Source organism: Chiloscyllium plagiosum, unplaced genomic scaffold (genome assembly GCF_037043375.1).
Source record: "Chiloscyllium plagiosum isolate Xiang-an unplaced genomic scaffold, Cpla_swu_hap1 HiC_scaffold_2, whole genome shotgun sequence".
NCBI classification, from domain to species: domain Eukaryota; kingdom Metazoa; phylum Chordata; class Chondrichthyes; order Orectolobiformes; family Hemiscylliidae; genus Chiloscyllium; species Chiloscyllium plagiosum.
Genome location: NW_028270140.1, coordinates 30,731,103 through 30,756,243, shown reverse-complemented (window position 1 = coordinate 30,756,243; position 25,141 = coordinate 30,731,103). Strand labels below are relative to the sequence as shown.

Below are 25,141 nucleotides of genomic sequence, written 5' to 3'. Positions count from 1 at the left end.
CATAATTAAAGTACAAGGAGACCTTGCACTACAATAGTGCATTTTGCTTGGAAAATTGAGCAGTGTTTTAATTCTAAATCTTCAATGTTACAAAATAGCATCATAAGCAGACAGTCAGAATTAAGGTCAGAAAGAAACCTTCCCACTTTACATCCTCTGTAATCTGCATTCTTTGAAACCTCTACCACCTATTGCCCAACCTCCACTCCCGAGCTCACTCACCTCCATTAGCTTCCAATTAAAGCATCACCTGGATCGAAAATGTTCATTCTCAAATCCCACTAGGGATTCGCCTCTTTTCATCTCTGCAACCTCCTACAATCCTTCAATTCTTGACTTGAGGAACAAATCAGTAACTACCATCCTTTGCTGCTTGGGTTAACTCCCTAATTCCTGCACTACAGGAGGCACACCACAAGTTGGGCTGCTTTCGGTGGGGGGGTGGGAGGGGGTGGGAAGGAGCAAGAAGGGGGGTTGGCTGGTGATCTGATGAGGGATCTTCAAAATTATGAAGTAGTTTGATAGTGTGTGGGTGGGGTGGTGGGGCAGACAGAGAGAGAGAGAGAGACAGAGAGTGAGAGAGACAGAGAGTGAGAGAGACAGAGAGACATAGGAATTAAGGGACAACTGGCAGGGCAGGCAGAACAGATGCAGGGTTGCCGATCCTGAGAGAGTGGACCATCAAGACAAGAACACAGTGTGCAGATGTGTAATGCACAGGGATTACAAAATAGCACCCCATCAGAGAAAATCAAAGACATGGGAGAACCACATCAAATACAGGATGGTCCCTTAAAGGTCCAGGAAGGTTGGTTATTCTGACTCGGGGGGGTGGGGGGGTGGGGAGTACAACTAACAGAAATAAATACAAGACTGTCATTAATAAAACAATAAGGAATTCAGGATAAGCTTCTCAAGCCAGAGAGGAGTTAGAATGTGGACCTTGTAACCATGACGGCAAATAATATCGATGCATTCAAAATGAAGCCTAGATGAAGATAAGTGAGGTAGGAGCAGAAAAAAATACCAATAAACTGAGATGAAGGTGGGTTTCAGGTTATCCACACGGACCAGAAAAGAGTTTTCACAAACTTGGGGTGCATTGCCTGGATTTCTGATAGTGAAAGGGTGATTTGATTGAAGATTACAAAGATACTGAGGAGAACGGAGAGAAGTTGTTGCTGCTGGATGGTGAGTCCAGCACTGGAAGGCAGAATCTAAACATCACAGCCAGACCTTTCGGGTGTGAAACTAGGAAACACAGTTCTACATGAACAAAAAGCTGGAATTCTCATCCACAAATGGCCATTAATGTAAGTTAAATTGCCAATTTTAAATCTAAGTTTGATAGCAACCTTTGATCAACAAACAAAAAACTAAGAAATATGAGACAAGAGAGGGTAAATAAATAAAAAAGAGATTGCAAATAACCACCATCTTTATGAATGGACGTTCAGGGGTAAAGACCTAAACAGCCTCCTTCTGGTCCTCAGTTTCTACCTCCGTGTTTATACCACCGAACACATCTTTGCCAATACCATGCTAAGATGGCAAGATGCCCAAGATTGCAGATCACTTGTTTCACTTGAGATGCAGATTTATAACAAGGTGGGAGGTTGTGAAGGGACAGAGAATTTCTGTTAACGATTCATTATAATTCAGCATAGTGGCACAGAGTAAACGGTGAGCTTGAACCTTGAATGGAGGCTCAGTGAACCAGATGGATAACTCTGGGTTCCCTGAAGTTGAACAGGCAACAAGCTAGGAGCAGAATACCTATCCCTCTCTACTGGGGGAAAAATTACTCAATCCTTCAGAAAGCACAAACCCTCAGCTGGGAAACAGTTCTGTGGCAGTTCTAGATGACCCTATGAAACAAGGCTGACTTTTCTACAGTGCAGACAACAGTCCATCCAGAGTGACCTAAGTGTATTTCCAACAGGGATCACTGAATTGATGATTTTGTCAGGAGCTTAGTTTGTTCTGGATGCATATCCCAAGGCAAACTAAATAACTTTATCACCTGTTATTAACGTATAATAGTCATCAAGAACAGGAACCATGACTGACACACCCTTCTTTAATCCTGAATTGCTTGTCACATTTACTGCAGCAAAGATTGGAAATCAAACCAGACATATTTCTGGTCTATAGAGTTCAACATTGGATTAATGTTACAAAATTACACAATGACAGAGATGCTCTTCAAATTAGAGTCATACAATATGGAAACAGACCCTTTAGTTCAACTCATCCATGCCGACCAAATTTCCCAAACTAAACTAGTCCCATTTGCTTGCGTTTGGCCCATACCTCTTTAAACGTTTCCTATTCTTCATGTACTTGTGTAAATGTGTTTTACATGTAAGTACAGTTACAACATCTACCACGCCTCTGGAAGTTCATTCCACATATGAACCACCCTGTGTGTGAAAAAGTTGCCCCTCATGTCTCTTTTAAATCTTTCTCCAGTCACTTTAAAGAAAATGCCCTCTAGTTTTGAACTCCCCTACTCTTGGGAAAAGACCTTTGCTATTCACCTTATCTATGCATCTCATGATTTTATAAATCACTGTAAGGTCACCTCTCAACCTCCTATGCTCCTGTGAAAAAAACAGCCAGCCTCCCCTTTGACAACGCAAGTCCTCCAACCCTGGTAACATCCTCGTAAATTTGGGGTGGCATGGTGGCTCAGTGGTTAGCACAGCTGTCTCACAGCACCAGAGACCCAGGTTTGAATCCTGCCTTGGGCGATTGTCTGTGTGCAGTTTGCATATTCTCCTCACGTCTGTGTCGGTTTCCTACCACAATCTGTGGGAGGAAACCGACAGATGTGCAGGTCAGGTGAATTGGCCATGCTAAATCGCCCACAGTGTTAGGTGCATTAGTCAGGGGAAAATATAGGGTAGGGGAATAGGTCTGGGTGGGTTAGTCTTTGGAGGGTCGGTGTGGACTTGTTGGGCCGAAGGGCCTGTTTCCGTACTGTAGAGAATCTAATCTAAAATTTTTTTCTACACCTTCTCCAATTTAATAATATCCTTCCTATAGCAGGGCAACCAGAACTGTACACAGTACTCCAAAACTGGTCCCACCAACGCCCTGCACAACTGCAACGTGATGACCCAACTTTTATTCTCAATGGTCTGAGCAATGAAGGCAAGCAACATATCCAGAACAGTGGCAAATCCAAATTCCAGAAGGCCCATTCCCTAACCCATAATTTGCACCAATGAGGAAACGCGAGGGGCAGCTTGTCGTTTGCTTTACGGAGCTAGCTGCACAGCTATAAGTATAGCTGCCTTCAAATAGATCCAATTTCTGTCAGCAGGATATCCAAAACACACCTTGTGAGTTTTGTACTTTTTAGTCTAATCTTGGTCGAGTTTTTCAAAGCATTGGGATACACTGTTGGACAGATGAAAAAGTATTTTAGATAGGTCTGGGGACACCTTTGGACAGGTATCTTTGGAGAAGTCAAGTGCTTTTTAAGATTAAAAGTAGTCATGAAGGAGTGTAAAATGTCAATAAACTCATTAGAATGCTCATGCTATTAAGACATTTAAATCTCCACACCTTTAAATTTGAGAAAAAGAACTTCAGTTTCAGAAGAGAATAGTGCGTGCTAGTCACAATGTCTGATGATGGAAGTCTGAAGCCCATCATTACAGGATTTGTACTGAATGGCTGATTTCAGAAATAATCACAGTGGTGTACTTGTCACTTCACAATTTAACTGATAGCTCCAAATACCTATAAAATCTCTGGTGTAGGGCAATGAATAAGAATGCTTATTTTTGTAAGAGATTAATCAATTGAAACAATTTAAATGCATTGAATGTTTTTTAAAAATCAATGAGTTCCTTTTTACCAAAATACTGAAATCTTTAACAGACTCTTAATATTTGATCTTATTTCATCTCAGCGTGAGTCATGAGGTCCATCTATGGTGGATACTGGATGAGTTGGCATGCTCAGTAAACGTATTAAATAGAAGCCATGATTTGGTACAAATTGACATGGAGGTTATACAAGATCATTGGGGTCATTGATTGTCAGAGTATATGAGAGGCTAATGGGGGTGGGGGCAGGGGCATGAAGTGGCATCGGGAGATTGTGGGGTGAGAAAGGAGGGGGCGGGAGGGTCAGATATTTTATTCTTTCCAAGTCCTGTAGGCTGACCTTTCACATTGCCCATTTCCCCTACAGTTGCCTCCACAACTGATTCCAGAGCGGCTGGCCAGACTCCCACTACCAGCTCCCTCCCCACCTTGCCCAAAAGAAAATATGAATGTTCCAGGCACTTTCTCCAAAGCTAGGCTTGTGGAGATGGGAACTTTTTAGAGCCTCCCAAAACCTACTCAGATGTCAAATTTCACAGTGCATCCAAAAACCATTCGACTATAAGATTGTAGAGTCAGAATCAAAGAACTATTTCAAACTTTTATGGCACCAACCATGCCATTTGGCCCATCTGATCTACGTCAGCATTTATGCACCATGAGCTTCCACCCACTTCTCTTCATCTAATTAGCAATATTCCTCCATTTACCCTCATGTAAGGATCTGATGTCCCCTTAGATGCATCTATGTCATTCATCTCAACAACTGCCTATAGTAGAGAATTCAGCATTATCACCATTGCATAATGAAGTGTATAAGACGCACAGCAGCGATTTGTCACACCTCCTTCAACAGCACCTTCCAAAGTCTGACCTCTACCAGTTACAATGACAAAGGCAGCAGATGCATATGAACACCACCACCTGCAAGTTCCCCTCCTAGCCACTCACCATCCTGAGTTGGGATGATTTTGCCATTCCTTAATGGCTGGTGGGTAAAAGCACCTTGAACTTACTTCCTAACAGTGCTGTGGGTGTGGCTGCACCACATGAACAATAGTGGTTCAAGGAAGCAGCTCACCAGCCACATTCTCAAGGGTAAGAAACGCTACCTCATCAGTGATGTCCACATCCCACAAAAGAATGGAATAAATCACTTCTGAATTCCTTAACAGATTCTTTTAGTGACTCGTCTTGCATTTCTGACCCCCAGTTTTGGAGTTTTCCACAAGTAACAACGTTTTCTTCATTAAAACTGTTAAGAATTTTAAAACAAACATTCTCTCTTTCATCCCTCACATTTTGAGTCAAAATTGAAAAAAAAAATTAACGTTTACGACTGATTTTGTTTTGAGAGCACTCCCTCCCCTCCATCACCATAGGCCATGAAATTTTTAAAAAAGTTAAAACTTACTGGACTTATGCTCCAATTTTGGATTTTCTTCCATTGGATCTGTTCTGTCCATTCTTTGAATTATGTTTAAACCTATCAGATGATGGCTTTAGGCAACAGCAATAAAGTAAAAATGGAAAATCCCAAAATTCTGAATTTTCTTTGGAGTAAACTAAAGGGAAATAAATCTTCCACTTATAATAAATCCAGTAAAAGACCATAAATGCTTCACCACACTGGTAAAAACACTGAGACTTATCCTCAAATTATATGAAGTACAAAAATAAATGCATTCTGAATTTGCAAAAGCAAAAGGTAGACATGCACTTGCCACACATTCTCCCTCAAGCAATTTGGACTCTGACTTTTTGCAGGTAGATTAGCAATTACAAATGCATATAATCCTATGGTTGAGAAGGTAACCATTTAACATATAATTCATTGTTTTTTTCAAAAGGCCTGCATTAAGTCCTACTCCTCCCTAATCTTTCCCTGTAGCCCTGCAAATGTTTCCTTGTCAATTATTTATCCATTTCCTTTTTGACTGCTATTATTGAATCAAAAACATAAAAAAGCTTAATGAAATTGGTAACAGATTGTTATCTGAATTCTCTCATGAGAAGAAATGCATTTCAATTCATGGAATCCTCGCTTAATGATTTAATGGGTCAACACACCAAATGGTGACACGTTGAGTTATTCAAACCAGTTTTTAGTATTTGTGCATAAGAATAGGAAAAGCTGGAAGGCCTCCATCGGGTCTGGCAGCATCCTTAGACAGAAACAACATGAAAACCTTTCAACAGATACATTTAATCTGTTTTCCTTTCTCCAAATATATGCTGCCAGACCTGATGAGCATTTGCTGCTTTTAAAGTTAAATTTCCAGTATCTGCAATATATTGGTTTTACAATTCTCATCCTTTTATTCCTCCAAGTGCTCACTCATTACCACTGCATAACCCCTACACATTCTCATTCAGTTTCTGCAACCTCCTTTAGCCCCACTGCCGTCAAAGGTCTTGGCTCTGCTCAAATTATGGCCTTTTGCCCAAGATCAGGAATTTCCTCCCTGAACCTATCCTGTCCCTTATCCTTCACCACCACCCTCATTCTTTCGGGCATTCCTTAAAATTCACAACCTCCTTTAAGCTTTTGGTCACCTGTCAAAATATTTTGAGTGAGGGATATCAGATTTTGTTTGATAACATGTCAAAGTGCCTTCGGATTTTTCTTCACCACATTAAAGACAAAATGCGTTTTTGCTTTAGTCTTAAAATCTTTAAGAGTTTGCCAAAGAGTTTGGGCGGCACGGTGGCACAGTGGTTAGCACTGCTGCCTCACAGCGCCAGAGACCCGGGTTCAATTCCCGCCTCAGGCAACTGACTGTGTGGAGTTTGCACGTTCTCCCCGTGTCTGCGTGGGTTTCCTCCGGGTGCTCCGGTTTCCTCCCACAGTCCAAAGATGTGCAGGGTCAGGTGAATTGGCCATACTAAATTGCCCGTAGTGTTAGGTAAGGGGTAAATGTAGGGGTATGGGTGGGTTTCGCTTCGGCGGGTCGGTGTGGACTTGTTGGGCCAAAGGGCCTGTTTCCACACTGTAATCTAATCTAATCTAATCTAATAAAAAAAAATTTAACTGCTCCAGCCTTGGAAGCGCTACATTTTATAAATTTCAGTGTCTCCAAACTGAAGAAAGAGATAACGGTCGGTGCACGCAGTCACATGACAAACAAGATGCCCTTGAGGGGGGTATTACTTGCTATATTTTAAGTAACAATTTGACTTTACAAAAAGATTATTAGCTAAGGGTTAATTACTACTCTTATGACATGAGGCACTGGGTATCATGATATGGCAGGTATATGTACAGCACAGTCATAAAATATACATGCTCCTGAAAAATGTAGGATTGTGCAAGTAAAAACTGCTTCTGAAGTAAGGAACATCAGAACAGGATGCAGTCATTGAGCCCCAAGTCTGTACTCCCATTCAATAGGATCATGGCTAATCAGTGACAAAACTCCACTTACCCACATGCCTTTTCTCATTCCCCCCCATTCTTTCATGGGATCTGGTCAATGTTGGTAGATTAGCCATTCTTAATTACTCTTGAAAAGGTGGTGGTGAACTTTGAACCACTACAGTTCATATGGTGTAGGTTCACTCAGAACAGTTCAGAACACAGTCCCAGAATTTTGAAGGAAAGGTAATACAGTTCCATGTCAAGGTAATGGGGAACTATGAGGGGAACTTGCAAGTAGTGTATCCCACATATCTGCTGTATTTGTCCTTCTAGGTGGTAAAAGTCACAGGTTTGGAAGTTGCTATCGAAGGAGTCTTGGTGATTGCTGCAGTGGATGGGTTGTCAACCAAGCATGCTGTTTTGCCCTGAAGGAGTTGAGCATCAAGTGTTGTTAGAACTGCACTCATCCAGGCAAGTGGAGAACATTCCATCATGTTCCTCACTGGCATCTTGTAGATAGTGGAGAGGCTTTGAGGAGTAATAAGGTGATTTAGTTGCAGTATTCCTAGCTTCTGACCTGCCGTCATATTTATTTGGCTAGCCCAATTCAGTTTCTAATCAACCACCTGAGATGTTGATAGTGTGGGATTCGCATTGAATGTCAATAGAAGGTGGTTAGATTCTCTCTTTTTGGAAATATTCATTGTCTGGCAGTTTTACAATGTAAGTATTATCAACACAAGCCAGAGTGTTGTACAGATCATGCTGCACTTGGGCATGGATTGCTTCAGTATCTGAGGAATCAGGAATGGTGCTGAATATTTGTTTGTTAATGATTGCATATCACCACCTTATGAGGGAGGGAAGGGAATTGACAAAACAGCTGATGTCTGAACCTGGCATACTATCCTGAGGAATTCTTGCAGAGATATTCTGAGGCTGAGATGATTGACCTCAACCAACCACAAACATGTTCCTTTATACTAGATATGCCTCCAACCAGTTAAGAGCTTGACTCCCTCCCTGATGCTGACAGACTTTAGTTTACTAGGTCACCTTGATGTCAAATTCAGTCAAATACTACCTTGATATCAAGAGCAGTGTTTCTTAGCTCACTTCTTGAGTTCAGCTCTTTTGTCCATGTTTCGAACAATACCCTAATGTGTGGAGCAAAGCCAGCCTGGTGGAACCCAAACTGAGAACAAGTGACTAGGTTATTTCTTTTGTTTCCTTCTTTAAGGAAAAGTGCTCTGAGACACAACTGAACTATTTTTCCCCATTACCAAATAATTTCTTAACTACCATCAGTAAATCATGTGTTCTCCAATTGATTAATTTACATGTAAAGCCATTAACAGTAATGCAAAAATTCACAGGTGAGGGAGAGGTAAGGAGAGGGGGAGGAGGCTAAATCAAAATGGAGCTGGAAGGGGAGAAGATAAATCACACTATTTGCTGCAGTGCCATCTCTCTCTCTAAAAACAGAGAGACATCACATCTCCCTCTACAAGGCGACCTGGTCACTAGATTGTTTGCCAGTGCTGCTCAATAGCACTGTCAATGACTCCTTGCAACATTTTACTGACGATTGAAAATAAACATAATCGGACTGTAGAGTGGGTCGGATTTGTCTTGCTCTTTATTTTGTGGACAGGACATACCTGGGTAATTTTGCACATTACCAGCTAGATGCCAGCATTATAGCTGTACCCAAACAGCCTGGCTCCGGTGTCTTGTTCTGGTGCACAAATTTTCAGAACCATTGGAGGATTGTCGTCAAGATCCAAATCCATTGCAGTATCCACTGCCTTCAACAGTTTCTTGGAATATCTCATTGACTGAACTGAATTGGCTAAAGTCCAACATCTGTGATGCTGGTGACCTTTGAAGGAGGCTGAGATGAATCATCCACTTGGTGTTTCTGGCTGAAGATGGTTGCAAATATTTCAGGAGAAAGTGAGGTCTGCAGATGCTGGAGATCAAAGTTGAAACTTTATTGCTGGAACAGCACAGCAGGTCAGGCAGCATCCAGGGAACAGGAGATTCGACGTTTCGGGCACAGGCCCTGAAGAAGGGCCTGTGCCCGAAACGTCGAATCTCCTGTTCCCTGGATGCTGCCTGACCTGCTGTGCTGTTCCAGCAATAAAGTTTCAACTGCAAATATTTCAGCCTTATCTTTCTGCACCGATGTTCTGGGCTTCCACATAGTGAGGATGGTGATATTTAGAGTATCATCCTCCTGCAGATAGTTGTTCAAATGTCCATTCATGACTGACGTGGCAGGACCGTAGAATTTTGATTTGATCTGTTGACTCTGTAATTGTCTAGTTCTGTCTATCAAATGACACTTATGTTGCTTGACAGGCAAGTAGTCCTGTGTTGTTGGTTTACTAGATAGACTCTTTAACTTTATTAATTAGTTAGGTCTGATGCACCTCCTGGTCTCTTCATTGAACTAAGGAGCCCAGCTTGATGCTAATGGTGAAGTGTGAGGGATATGCCAGACAATGAAATTACAGATTGTGGTTGAATGCAATTCTGTTGCTGTTATTGGCTCATAAAACTGTGCATCCACAAGGAGCTGAGCTCCTGAACCTGTTCTGAATCTGTCCTATTTATCGTCATAGTAGTACCACCCAAAATGACAGAGGGTATCCTCAGTGTAAAGATGGGACTTTATCTCCATAAGGATTGTGCAGTGGTCACTCCTGCCAACACACTTATGGCAGAATCGGAGTCAAATAGATCGGTAAGGTTGAAGTCAAGTAGATTTTTCATTTGTCTGGCAGCTATGTCCTTTTGGTCTTGGCCGGTTCAGTGTGTAGTGGTGCTATTGAGCCCCCTTGGTGATGGACATTGAAGACCCCAAACAATCAGGGAGCACTTTTTACCAGTACAATCTTCAGTGCTTTGTCTAAGTGCCATTCAATATGTAGGAGTACTGATAGATCAGTTGAAGAGGTGGACGTAGCTGGTAATCAACATGTTGCTTCCTTCGCTACACTTGACCTAGAGTTATAGAGTTACACAGCATAGAAACAGACCCTTCAGTCCAACTCTCCATACCAACCAGATATCCTCAACTGATCTCGTCCCATTTGACGCATATCCCTCTAAACCCTTCCTATTTATGTACCCATCCAGATGCCTTTTAAAATGATGTAATTGTACCCACTTCCTCTGGCAGCTCATTCCATACATGCATCATCTGCTTGATGCCATGAGATCTTATGGCATCGAGAGTCAATGTTGAGGACTCCTAGATCAGATTCTTCTTGACTGCATATCACTGTGCTGCAGCCTCTGAGGGGTCTGTCTGTAAATACAACACTTTAAAGCTTTAAGCAATTGCTGTTTGTAGGACAGTAACAATCTTTTAGCAACCTGATTAAAAAACTAGAAAGCAGATGAGAAATAATTTTAATGCAGCGAGTACTTAGAATCTGGAATGCACAGCCTAAGAGTGTGCTGGAGATAAAATCAATTTCAGCTTTCAAAACAGAATAGAATGTGCACCTGAAGTGGAAGAAAATGTGTGGGCCACAAAGACAGCACAATGTGACTAGCTAAATCACATTTGGAGAGCAAACACAGACTAAACAGGCTGAAAGGCCTCCTTCTGTACTGTAACCATTCCATGATCCGGTACCATAGTCCTAAAGGGTTGTCATCTTATTCTGAAACTTTGTCCCCTGGTTCTGGACCATCCACTCAGTCTTTAACCTTCACTAGACATCCCAAAGTTTTGCAGCCAATGAGCTATATTTAATGTGAAGTCACAGTAGTAATGTAGGAAAATGCAGTAGAAGCCAAGTTACCCATAGTATGGTCCCACAGACAATGTGATCAAGACCAGATAATCTGATTTTAATAATGGCAGTTCAGGAGAAAATATTGGCCAGGACACAAGAGCACTCCCCAGACCCTTAAATTGCTGATTTTTTTTATGTGGGAATATAAGACAGAATATTATTCTACTCTAGCACACTAACAGCCCGGACTTATTGAGTAACACTCTGGCACCTGAGGCAAAGTTATGGGTTCACATTCCACTTAAGAAATTTGATCAAAACACCTAAGTTAACACTTCAGTGCTCAGGTTGCACCATGGCTTTGGCTGGTTGGTACCACAAGAGCACCACACTATTGGAGGAGGATCCATGCTGAAGGAGTGCCACACTATCGGGGACTCAGTACCAAGGACATGACATACTGTTGAAAGGTCAACACTGAGGGAGTTGTTGTTGCATTGAATCTTTAGCTCTAAAATACTCTCATGGCATTATTTTGAAGAAAACATTGTCAATTGCTCAGGCACCCTGGGATATTTGTCCTGCAATCCACATCACTAGAAAACCAAAACAAACTATCTGCTCTTTATCTCAAATGTTATTTGTGGCAGTTTGATATGTATATCTTGGCTCCATATTACTTATAACCACAACCAGTAGAAATTTTTCATTGACTAACAAGTGCTTAGAGATATTTTGAGATTGTGAAAGACGCTACATGCCCTTATAAAATAAAATAAAGTATAAATAAAAGGAAAGTAAAAGACTAGGCATATTCTACACCATCTAGTGGTGAATCTTGTTTAAGAGAACAGGCCATTTCCTGGCCTCTTAATTAGGTAATGAAGAACAAAAAACAGGAAAGAAACTTTTATCATATGGATACAAATGTGAAAAAATATAGCTATGTAGGAAATACAAATTGTAAAGAATTAATCTAATTGTCACTATTTATAAAACACAATGGGGTTACAACTTGGCAAGAAATCCATCAGATTTCACACCTTTGTTGTTTCAAGACCATTTACTAATTAGAATTACAACATGGCATTATAAATAGATGAACAAAATATAAATGCAGTGGAGTAATGCTAAAATTGTTTATAAATCAATGATTCCACTAGACCAGTGTCCAATTCTGGAATATATTCCTTTGAGACAGAAGGACTCTGAGAAGGATGCATCACCTTTGGCTCAGAAAAGTAAGGAAGGCATAACATTTGAAAGAAATGGAGTGCGGTACTATGAAGATTATCCGTATTGGAATATTGGAAAAAGTTCAGAAACCAGATGCTACCTTCAATAATAAAAAGGGAAGAAATTAAAGTATGAGAGAAAATGAACAAAAAAAAAGAAAAATCAGAAAAAGCCTCCAGAAATATATAAAAAAGGACAGAGTAGCTGAAGTGAGTTTTGATCCCATAGAATGATACTGGAGAATTGCATCCATCTTCGTAGTAGAAAGCACAAAACCACGCCAAGAACATTAGAACATCTTTGATCAAATCATAGAAGGAGGAACTTAAGACAATCATGATTGTGATAAAGTAAAATTGGTAAAAGTAATGGGATTAAACATTGCCATCGCCCCGGATCATATGACATTGGAGCAAAAGTAGCCCATTCCATCTGTGCTGCAGCTTTCTCTATTTAATTAATAATCAGCTTCTCTACTCTTCCTGCCAAAGTGCATAACCTCATATTTTCTCACATCATATCTCATCTGCTGATTTTTTGCCTACTCATTCATTCCTCTATATTCCTATACATGTCTATATTTATCTGCAGACTATGCCAACCTCACTATTTGCCTTCACAACTATTTTTTTGTGTCATCAGACTTGGAAATCATACGTTCTCTTCCCTCATAGCCCAAAGACTGATCCCCGTGGCACTCCAGTAACTATAAGCTGCCATCCTTAAAATTTTCTCTTAGTCCAACTTGGTCTATTAGTTAGCCAATCCTCTAACCATACTACCCAACACCACGGGCTCTTATTAAGTCACCTTTATGCAGTATGTTATCAAATGCCTTTTGGAAACCTAAATGTATTTCATCTATTGGTTCCCCTTTATTTACCACACTTGTTATATCCTCAAAAGAATTTGAATAAATTTATCAGGCATGATTTCCTGACATGGCCTTATCACTTGCATCCCAAAGTCTTAAGATATAAAGCTGCAGAGATAATAAATGCATTGATTGTATGCTTCCAAGATTCTCTAGATTCCAGAAAGGCTCCAGTGAATTGAACAACCACAAACATAACATCATTGTAAAAAAAAAGGAGAGAAAGAAAGCAGAAAACTGCACGCCCAAAATTAGCCTAACATCTGTCATTGGAAAATGCTAATAAACATTTAAGGAGCTAGAAGTAGATCACTTAGAAAATCATACTATAATCAGGTGGATGTTTTGTCAAACAGAAAGGAAAAGTGTGTTTGATACATTTGAGTTATTTAAGTATGTTACAAGCAGGTTAGAAAAAATGGATAAGGTGCCACAAAAAAAATTACAGAAGAGGCCATGGTGTTGTGGGTTATAAGTTAAGAAGATTTAACTGAAAACACAGAATTGTGTTAAATGGGGCATTTTCTGCTTGGTAAATCGTAACTAGCAGACTTCTACAGAGATTAGTACTGGTGCTGAATTACTTAAAATCTATTGGGTATGTTAATAACTTAGATGAAGGGACTGACTGTACTGGAGCCAAATTTACTGAGAATGCAAAGTTAGGTAGAAAAGCAAGTTACAAAGTGGATAAAGTCTGCAAAGAGATTTGGATAGGTTGATTAAGTGGGCAAACAAAATTGGCTGATATGCTTGTTCACATTGGCAGGAACAGACAAGTACAACAGTAGGTTAAGGGACAAAAACTGCAAAATGTTGCAGTACAGAGAGATCCCAGTAGTTTTTGCACTTGTTACAATAAGTTTAACATATAGGCACAACAACTTTTTTTAAAACCATTCTCGGAAAGTCATTGGATAGGCCAGCAATTATTGCTCATACAGAATTGCCCTAGAGGTGGTAGTGGTGAGCTGCCTTCTTGAGCCTTCTGTCATGACCCATGACAGGGAAAGAACAGTAATATATTTCCACATCAGGGCGGCTTGAGACTTGGAAGGAAAATTGCAGGTGGCAGTATTCTGATGAACTTGCTGCCCTTGTCCCTCTATTGATAGAGGTTGTATGTTTCGAAGGTGTGGACTGTGGAATCTTGGGGAGTTAAATTAAGATGGCTAAATAACTGGAAGGGTGAGAAGATTGTTTTTGAAAACTGATCTGGAATGCACTGCTAGAAAAGGCAGTGGAAGCTGATTCAATACAAAACTTTAAAAAGAAATTTGATAAATATCTGAAGGGGAAGAGTTGCAGAGCTACGAGGAAAGGGTGGGGGAATGGGACTGGCTGAATAGGCTCTTTCAAAAGGCAGCAAAGACCTGGCTGAATGGCTTTTTTTCCCCACAAGAGATCCCATGGCAGAGAGTGTCACTGTTGTAATATGGGAAGCATGGCAGTCATTTATGCACAGCAAGATCCTATGCAAAATAATGTGGTAATTACCAGATAAACTAGCATTGATGATGTTTGCTAACAACGACAAATATTCATATAGAGCCTTTTACATAATGAAGCATCCAAGATACTTCCCAGGCCCATTACAAGTCAAAGCATGATAATAAGCCAAAGTAGTACAAAAACTAGTTCACATGACTAAATATTAAGCTTTACAGAACATCATGAATGTGGAAGGAGAGGTAGACAGTTAGTCAGGAGATAGAGAATTCCAGTTCATCGAGCCCAGGCATTGGAAGGCATGGCCACCAATTAATCAACTAAAATCTTGGATGCTCAACAGCAAAACTTCACTGAACGCAGAGATCCCAGAGGTTCAGGGTACAGAAGGTCTCAAAGATAGGGAAAGGTGAGGCATTTAAGGGTTTTTTAAAAAAAGAGGGTAAGAGTTTTATAATCAAAATGTTACTTCTTCAGATGCCAATGTGAGCACAGTGCTGAATGGGAGACAAGACCGTTGCTGATTCAGACCTGAGCAGTATTGAAATTACCTCAAATTTATGGAGTGTAGAATATGAGAGATCAACGAGCATGGCGATCTGACTAACTAGCAATCCAGAACCCCAGGCTAACTTTCTGAGGATGTAGACTCTAATTCCACTATGACAGATGGTGGAATTTCCCCCATGGATTCAATTTTTAAAATTAGAGAGTAAAAAGCTAGTCTTATCTACTGTTGATTGTTGTTAAAAACTTTAATGCCCTTTCAAGGAAGTAAGTCTGCCAATCTTACATGGTCTGGCCTAGATGCAAGACCAGACCCACAGCAATGTATGGTTTATTGTTAACTACCTTTTGGGCAATTAGGATGGGGTTTTAAATGCTGGCCTAGTTAACAATGCCACAACACAAATGAACAAATAAACATGTGCATGGTGGAAGAGTGAATTTTGGAAGCAAATACAGGTAATCTGGGTTTCAGTAGCAAATGTGTTGTACAGGGCAAATCAAGCAATGTTACAGAGGTGGAAATAGGCAGTATTAATGTATATATTGCTGCCAGAGCACTAGGTTGAATTCAAGGGGCTGAACAGTCCACTGCCAATCTTAAAAAGGAATTAATTGCACATGAAGTACTTTTGGATGTCCTAAGGATATTATGAAGGTGCGGTGTAAATGCAGGTTCTTTCTAAACTTAATATTATAGAAACCAATTTGCTGGAATATTTTCCTGTTGTTACCGGTTACACTGTGAGCTATAAAATCTATACTCAGCATGGGGAATGTACAAGGGAGATTCATGGCAACAATCCAGTTATGCAGGATGCTATGCAACGCCAAAAATAGAGTGAACTGCAGCAGCACCACACCTAATGATGAAAAGAGTGAAAGAAGATGCTGTACAAACAACTGGAATTGACAGGTCTCAGAATGATTTGGTGCCAGTAGCATCACCAAGTGACGTGACTGCATTAGGACTGTGATGATAGCAAATCTAGCGGTGATACAAAGACATGCATTTCTATAGCACCTTTCACAACCTCAGCACGTTCAAAAACACTTGATTGACTGGAAAATGTTTTGGAAGTATTATATTGTTGCAATGCAGAAATGGGGTGCCCAAACATGCACAGCAAAATCCAACAAACCAAAAATATGATGATGCCTAGATAATCTGTCACAGTGATGTTGGTTGAGGATAAACATTGGCACGCTGTTCTCTGTATAGCGCCATGAAATATTTTACGTCCAAATGAGAGGTAAGACAGTGCCTCAGATTAACATGTTATTTAAAAGAAAGGCAGCTCTGACAGTGCAGACCTCCCTCAAGGAGTGCACCAGAAGTGTCAATCAGGGTTTTGTGCTCAAAGCTCTGGAATGGGAATTCAATCACAATCTGAAGATTCAGAAATGAGGGTGCCTTCCACTGAACCTCAGCTGACACCTGCTAGACTAACAAGGAGTGTCTGGTCCAAGCCATTGAGAAGATTTTTACACTGTATCGTCCATAAACTTCATTTCCTAATCACTGACTCCATCCTTCACTCTAGCAAGTGTCTGACGTTGCCCTAGACTATTTGCAACTGCAGTGTCATATTTGATTCTGTTAAGCTTCTAATCAAATATCTGATTCAACACCTGCCTCAGCTTACTTGCTGCTGTGACCATCTTCCATGTCCTTGTTACCTCTAGACTCAATAATTAAAACACACGCGACTAGCTTTCTACATCCTATCCTTTAAAGTTGAGATTATCGAAAAATCTGCTCGAATTCAAATTCAGTCTCATTCGTTCTTTGGGTGCTATGCAATCTGCCCAGGTTCCCATTTACACAATGTCATAATTATAAAAAATGTCATTCTTGTTTTGATATACCTCCATGACCCAATACCTTCTGCAAACTTCTCTAATCTACAACTGAGATCTCTACATTCCTCCAATCTGACTTGTTGAACAGCCTGATTTTAGTTGCTCCATCACTGGTGGCAATGCTTCAAAATCTTTCCAGCTGTCATCTTCCGAAACAGAAACACATCACTTTGAACAAGTTATCAGTGATATGGGCCCCATGTTGAATTTTGTTTGATAATCTGTGAAGCTCCTTGAAAATTACACTAAAGGCACAATATAAATGTAACTTGTTGTGGAGACGCCAAAAGATCTCTGCAGATAATACAACTTTGCTTCGCATAAACTTTGCTTGGATGGAAGAAAGGCGAGCATGTCTGCGGCACCTTTCATGACCACCAAATGTCTCAAAGTGAAAAATTGTTGATGTACTTTCAACACAAAAGTCACTCTTGAAATGTAACAGCTAACGTGTGCACAAAGCGTTCCCACAAATACCAGTGTGATTGTGACCGGATTTCGGCCCGAAACGTTGACTTTCCTGCTCCTCGGATGCTGTCTGACCTGCTGTGCTTTTCCACCTTCACATTTACGGACTCTGGCTTCCAGCATCTGCAGTCCTCACTGTCTCCCTGTCTTTTGTGATGTCGATTGAGGGATGAATATTGGCCACGAACCCAGAAGAACCTGAGGGAGCACCCTTGCTTTTCTTTAAAGTGCTGCCATGAGATTTTTTACATCAGGTTAGGCCCTTTGGCCCAACAAGTTCACACCACACCTCCGAAGAGTAACTCACCCAGACCCATTTCTCCCCCCCGCCCCTGACTAATGCACTTAACACTATGAGCAATTTAGCATGGCCAATTCACCTGACCTACACATCTTTGGATTGTGGGAAGAAACCGGAGCACCCAAAGGAAACCCATACTGACATGGGGAGAATGTGCAAACTCTACACAGACAGTCGCCCGAGGCTGTAATCAAACCTGGGTCCCTGGTGATATGAGACAACAGTGCTAACCACTGAACCACTTGCCACCCCAAACACCTCATCCCAAAAGATGACACCTATGACAGTACTGCACTGGTAGCAGCAACCTGGACTTTTGACATCTAAACTGAAACTGGCTCTAAAAAGGGGCAATGATTTGTTATTTTCACAAGAGCTTTGGCTGGATGCAGATTGCATGTGTCTGCAAATTAACATTCTAATTTAAACACAAGAAATTTAAATTAATAGTGTCCACTTTATAAAGTGGCTTGCAACAGCTTTTACTTAACCATAACAATTTTAGTTTACACATCTCAAATCCCTTCACAATGACTCTGTCACATTTTGTTTCATAATGCTAAACTGTAGGACATACTAGATTGGACAAAAACCCTAAAAGGTTTGACAATAAATATGGATTTTTTTGGCCCCATAAAGAGAAGGAAATCGATGATGACAACTGGCCAGAATTGCCAAGATCTGAGCATCATAAAGAAAACACAGAGTTTCCTGCAGGACCTTTCCTGACATCAGAATGTGCTAGGTCTTCTAAAGAGGAAAGGAAACGCTCATCTTTGAAGGAAATATTTATTAGTACACATTTTCATGAATAATGAACAGGTAAATGTATAACTCTTGTCAGACAAGTGACCCAACCACTACTGTCTTCATCTACGGTAGAATCCACTCTTGGGGCTTGCTGTGCATCAGGATTCAGCTGAAAATCTCATGTTTAAAAAGACAACAATTTTTGTTGAAAATTTATACCATTTCAAGAAAATGCAATATGTCATGGGCTAAGTAATCATTGGCGGGCTTACTCCCAATTATTCCTGTTCTGATAAGCCTCTACATGAACTGTCAGAGGAAGTGGGAAATTGTGTATCACTAATTTGACTGAGTTCTTTTAAGAAGTGACAAAGAAGATTGATGAAGACAGAGCAGTCGATTTTGTCTATATGGACTTTAGGAAAGTGTTCAACAAGGTTCCACATGGTTAGCAAGGTTAGATCACACTGAATCAAGGGAGAGTTAGCTATTTGAATACAAAATTGGCTGAAGGTAGGAGACAATGAGGGTTGCTTTTCAGGCCGGTAACCAGCAGTTTGCCACAAGGATCAGTACTGGGTCACTGCTTTTTGTCACTTATATGAATGATGTGGATGTGCAAATAGGAGAAATGGTTAATAAGTTTGTAGATGACACCAAAATTGGTGGTATAGTGGACAGTGAAGAAATTCATCTCAGAGTACAATGGGATCTTGAGCAGATGGGCTGACGAGTGGCAGATGGAGTTTAGTTTAGATAAATGTGAAGTGTTGCATTTTGGTGAGGCAAATCAGGGCAGAATTTATGCACAATGATAGGGTCCTGGGAGGGTTGCTGAACAAAGAGACAATAGACAATAGGTGCAAGAGTAGGCCATTCAGCCCTTCGAGCCTGCACCGCCATTCAATATAATCATGGCTGATCATTCCTAATCAGTATCCTGTTCCTGCCTTATCTCCATAACCCTTGATTCCACTATCTTTGAGAGCTCTATCCAACTCCTTCTTAAATGAACCCAGAGAGTGGGCCTCCACTGCCCTCTGGGGCAGAGCATTCCACACAGCCACCACTCTCTGGGTGAAGAAGTTTCTCCTCATCTCTGTCCGAAATGGTCTACCCCGTATTTTTAAGTTGTGTCCTCTGGTTTGGCACTCACCCATCAGTGGAAATATGTTTCCTACTGCCAGAGTGTCCAATCCTTTCATAATCTTATACGTCTCAATCAGATCCCCTCTCAATCTTCGAAACTCAAGGGTATACAAGCCCAGTCGCTTCAGTCTTTCAGTGTAAGATAATCCTGCCATTCCAGGAATTGACCTCGTGAACCTACGCTGCACTCCCTCAATAGCCAGAATATCTTTTCTCAAATTTGGAGACCAGAACTGCACACAGTATTCCAGGTGTAGTCTCACCAGGGCCCTGTACAGCTGCAGAAGCACCTCTTTGTTTCTATACTCAATTCCTCTTAGCCTTCTTCACTACCTGCTGTACCTGCATGCTTGCCTTCATTGACTGGTGTACAAGAACACCCAGATCTCTCTGTACTGCCCCTTTACATAAATTGATTCCATTGAGGTAGTAGTCTACCTTCCTGTTCTTGCTACCAAAGTGGATAACCATACATTTATCCACATTAAACTGCATCTGCCATGCATCTGCCCACTCACCTAACTTGTCCAGGTCACCCTGTAATCTCCTAACATCCTCATCACTTTTCACCCTGCCACCCAGCTTTGTATCATCAGCAAATTTGCTCATGTTATTGCTGATACCATCTTCTATATCATTAACATATATTGTAAAAAGCTGCGGTCCCAGCACGGATCCCTGCGGTACCCCACTGGTCACTGACTGCCATTCCGAAATGGAGCCGTTTATCACTACCCTTTGTTTCCTATTAGCCAACCAATTTTCAATCCAATCTAGTACTTTGCCCCCAATACCATGCACCCTAATTTTACTCACTAACCTCCTGTGTGGGACTTTATCAAAAGCTTTCTGAAAGTCCAGGTACACTACATCTACTGGATTTCCCTCGTCCAACTTCATAGTTACATCCTCAAAAAATTCAAGAAGATTAGTCAAGCATGATTTCCCCTTCATAAATCCATGCTGACTCTGTCCTATCCTGTTACTACTATCCAAATGTGCAGAATTTCATCCTTTATAATAGACTCCAGCATCTTTCCCACCACTGAGGTCAGACTAACTGGTCTATAATTTCCTGCTTTCTCTCGCCCACCTTTCTTAAAAAGTGGTATAACATTAGCCACCCTTCAATCCTCAGGAACAGACCCCGAATCTATTGAACTCTGGAAAATAATCACCAACGCATCCACGATTTCCCTTGCCACCTCCTGATGCAGACCATCAGGCCCCGGAGACTTATCAACCTTCAGACCTAACAGTCTCTCCAACACCAAATCCTGGCAAATATAAATTCCCTTAAGTTCAGGTCCTTCAGCCACTGTTACCTCAGGGAGATTGCTTGTGTCTTCCCAAGTGAACACAGATCTGAAGTACCCATTTAATTCCTCTGCTATTTCTTTGTTCCTAGTAATATATTCCCCTGTTTCTGTCTTCAAGGGCCCAATTTTTTGCCTTGCACATACCTAAAAAAGCTTTTACTATCCTCTTTAATATTCTTGGCCAGTTTACCTTCGTACCTCATTTTTCCTCTGCGTATTTCCTTCTTAGTAATTCTCTGTTGCTCTTTAAAAGCTTCCCAGTCCTCAGTTTCCCCACTTATCTTAGCTGTGTTATACTGTTAGACATTGGGGTGCAGGTTCTAAGTTCCTTAAAGGTGGAGTTGCAGGTTGGTGGGGTAATGAAGAAGGCGTTTGGTACATTTGCCTTTATTGGTCAGGGCATTGAGTATAGGAGTTTGGAGGTCATGTTGCAACTGTACAAGGCATCAGTTAGGCCACTTTTGGAATACTGTGTTCAATTCTGCTCTCCCTCCCAGAGAAAAGAAGTTGTTAAACTTGAAAAGGTGCAGAAAAGATTTACAAAGATTTTGCCAGGGTTGGAAGGTGTTTGCTATAGGGAGAGGCTGAATAAATTGGGGCTATGTTCCCTGGAGCATCGGAGCCTGAGGGAGACCTTGTAGAGGTTTATAAAATCACAAAGGGTATGAATAGGGTGAATAGCCAAGGATTCCCCCCTACACCCAAAGAGTCCAAAACTAGAGGTTTAAGGTGAGAAGGGGAAGATATAAAAGGGACTTAAGGGGAAACTTTTTCATGCAGAGGGTGGTATGCATATGCAATGAGCTGCCAGAGGAAGTGAAGGAGACTGGTATAATTACAACATTTAAAAAGCATCTGATGGGTACATGAATGAGGAAGGTTTAGAGGAATATGAGCCAAATGCTGGCAAATGGGACTATATTTATCAAGGATAACTGGTTGGCATGGACAAGTCAGACTAGATTAAATTAGGATATATGGTCAGCATGGTTGAGTTCGACCAAAAGGTCTGTTTCTATGCTGTACAACTGTATGACTCTCTATGGTTGGTATAGGTACAGTTACAATGTTTAAAAAATATTTGGATAAGTACACGAATAGGAAAGGTTTGGAGGGATATGTGCCAAACGCAAGCAGGCAGGCGGAACTAATTTAGTTTGGGAACATGATCAGCATGGACTGGTTGGATCGAAGGGTCTGTTTCCATGCTGGATAACTCCTTTTCAGATGTTAACTAGCCCCGCTTTCCATTCTCATATCACCTTGAACTACTGCATTTTGTGTTTTTGTAGATGGTCTTTGAGAGGCAAACTTTAAACGTGTTTTTTATTTCAATGGAAGTAAAAGATCTAAACTTGAACGGCAAAAACAAAAAAGGACCAACTTTATAAAACGTCAATTTTATTTTTCTCTCGAGTGACGTCAGTCTTTTTCTCACCCACCTTCGCCACCGCCAAATTCACTCATTCACTTCCCCTTTAAAAGTAGCGAGTGGAAAGCGACGACATTTGCAGAATGGATACATTCCGCTGAGGATACTTCAGCGGCGCCTCCGAAGGTTCCATTTCGGAACGTAATGTAGCAAAAGAGCGAGCTGCGTGTTCCGTCAACAATGGGGAAACTGATCAGCCCTCCCTCGGGGAACAATGTAAATCGCTCGCTCGCCTCTTTGGCGACGTTTGTTCTGGCCTCCGGGCTGCCACACCACCGCAAGGCGAGTCAGCCCTTCGCATCGCCTGGACACAGCGAAGGAGAAACGCTGCTTCGCCACAACAAGCGAGCATCGTATATAAACTGAATGTGTATGTATATTTAAAAATACGAACAATCCCCTTCCTTTCCTTTAATTCCAGAAAACTTTTTAATTATTTTGTGTTGCGTTTTACACCACTTAAGAATTGGGTGGAAAAACGTGCCACCAACATGGCGAACTCAGTACAGACCTGGAAATGTTACCCCCACCCCCACCAATCAACCACCCACCCACCGCCACTAGCTCCCCTCTTTTTATAAAAAAAAAGAAATCCCAATCGAAAGAAAACAATATAACTTGGCGGTATCTCATTATATTCGGCTTTGGTTACTGATTATAACCAAAACACGGCGAGAAACCGACGCCGCGTGTGTGACGGGAAGCATCTCTTCCGCCGTTTCTTACGCCATAGAAAACGGTACAGACATTCTCCCCTTCCAAAAAAAAGTTTACTGAACAAACTCTTTATCGAATGATTAGACCCGAACTGAGTGTACTAAATTATAATCATTTTCCCTTGCCGCAATCGGAAGCGATTGGACATTTAAAACATTATCCCTTTATATTTAATATTTGGCTCTTACAAAATATTCGTGGAACAGTAGAAACAGACTGCGTGGTGATTTCAGATAGTAGAAACCAGATTACAATCATGCTGCGCCGGAAAAATTCATGTAAGAGAGCTTTGTCAACAAAAAAAAAGCAATAACTTTTTTTCTAAAATTTAACTCTCCGTGGAGATTAAATATGCCCTCCACTACCACCCCCACCCCCTCCCCTCCCGTGCTCTCTTTAAAAGGGCGCCTTGGCTGTATGTTACAAATATGGCTTCCAAAGCAGTGCACAAATTTCCAGAGAGAGAGAGACCATCTCTTCAACATCCCTACACGTCCTGAGGTGAGATACGCCTCCCACTACAGTAGAAAGTTCTCATTTATTCAGCTCCTCCAGAGTAGGGAAGAAAAAAAAATCCAGCTTTCAAAGAGTTAAATTGCAACATAACAGCAACTCGGGCTTCGCTTAAACGGCTCTTTCCTTGCACTTTAAACATATTTTACGTTTATATACATAATATATATACACACACATATTTATTCCCTTTCCTTCAAGAATTCGCGTTTCACAAATAACCTGACCGCGGTCTCGCTACAAAATAAACAAAATGCAAACTGGTCACCAAAGGGTCACGGCTACCTTAATTTTTTTAAAAGAAAGTAACGCCAACAAAACTAACACCAAAAATAATCTTAGTTACAAAATTTCAGAGAGGAAAGGAGTGGGCAGCTTACATCAGACGGCGTTCTGTTCCGAAGTTCCAGATGGATTCTCCTCTTCATATCCATTTTTAAAATCAATTTCAATAGTTTAAAATGACGAATTTATACTCCAAGGAAGGAGTCAGTTTGACGGTCTACTCTCAGTGTGTCGGTAATGTGACCAAACGCCAAGTTCTCTCCCCGGCGCCAAACAGCAGCAGAAGCTGAGAACGAGCGAGCGAACCATGGGTGGGAATAAAGACTCACTACTGCCTCCGATTGACTTCGAGCAGAACAAACACCCACCCACATTACAGAATGTTAAAGGAGCATTCCCTTCCCAAACCCAGCCATCATTTCTACAACATATATAATTTTTGCAATTTGTCTTCGCTACAAAATGCCGCCAAAGTTGAATGAAAAATCAGGGCTTCATTCAAAAAAAGGCTAATGTTCAGGTTTATCCTACAAGGGAAATGAGGCGAGCTTCCATGGACCAAAATGCTTTTTTTGTTTTAATTTGGTCTGCATCTCTTCAGAAAACTCTCTCCAAATTATACAACTGGCTCTGCACCACTAGATTGTAATATCATTCTGTATCTACATTTCCAGCCAGCAACCTCTATTGATGTTCACATTAAAACGCCTACTTCTCAAAACCAAGGAATTCATAACCCACCAAATCACAGCTCATCCTTAGAGACGGTCAGTTAATCCTTCACGAAATCTATACCAGCAGTCTATTCTAAGGAATAGATATAAATTGTCAATGACCCCATCTCAGATCCGGAGAGCTACGGATCTCGTTCAGGAAATGTCAACAGAGATTTCTCAACGGCTGTTGGAGGCATCTTTGTTCAGTTAAAGTAAATTAAGGCCACTTTCTCGATTGCCTGAGTGAATCATAAAGATCCCTTGGTGCGTACTATACAGAGTAAATGTGGAATATATTTCAGAATAAACCTACCAAATACCTTGGTCTCCCAATTCACATCGGTCCGTTTTGGTTACCACTTCAAACGTAAATAAATGCCGCTTCCCAACCCACGTGCCAATGTATTAAGAGTTGAAATTACTTCTATTTTGTTACACAGGTAACAATTACTACAGCAAAAACACAAACTGGGTATGTTACATGCGAAAATTACTTATAATGTAAGTGTAAAGGTGCGGTCAATTAAAATTATTGATTTCAGAGAGAACCTTAGTGCTGGTAATTCCAATGGTCCTTCCAATTGATTTGTGCAAAATAATATTCCAACTTCCT

The 25,141-nt window shown here is 41.0% G+C and overlaps 2 protein-coding genes across 5 annotated transcripts in view; one reads left to right on the top strand and one right to left on the bottom strand.

Moving 5' to 3' along the window:
- anp32b (acidic nuclear phosphoprotein 32 family member B) overlaps nucleotides 1–24,129 on the bottom strand; it is a 53,734-nt gene extending 29,605 nt beyond the window's left edge. For both annotated transcript variants that reach the window (XM_087995601.1, XM_043717108.2), the window contains exon 1: nucleotides 23,908–24,129. Coding sequence is in view for 1 of the 2 variants with exons in the window: in XM_043717108.2 (XP_043573043.1) it covers nucleotides 23,908–23,961 (54 nt within the window). In the remaining variant the exon portion in view is untranslated. The remainder of the gene's footprint in view (nucleotides 1–23,907) is intronic.
- The window catches only part of hemgn (hemogen), a 56,992-nt gene continuing 54,176 nt past the window's right edge, over nucleotides 22,326–25,141 (top strand). The window contains exon 1 of one of the 3 annotated variants that reach the window (XR_015759901.1): nucleotides 22,326–22,667. The gene's annotated coding sequence lies outside the window, so the exon portion shown is untranslated. The remainder of the gene's footprint in view (nucleotides 22,668–25,141) is intronic. The other 2 variants (XR_015759902.1, XR_015759903.1) reach the window with 2 other exon arrangements.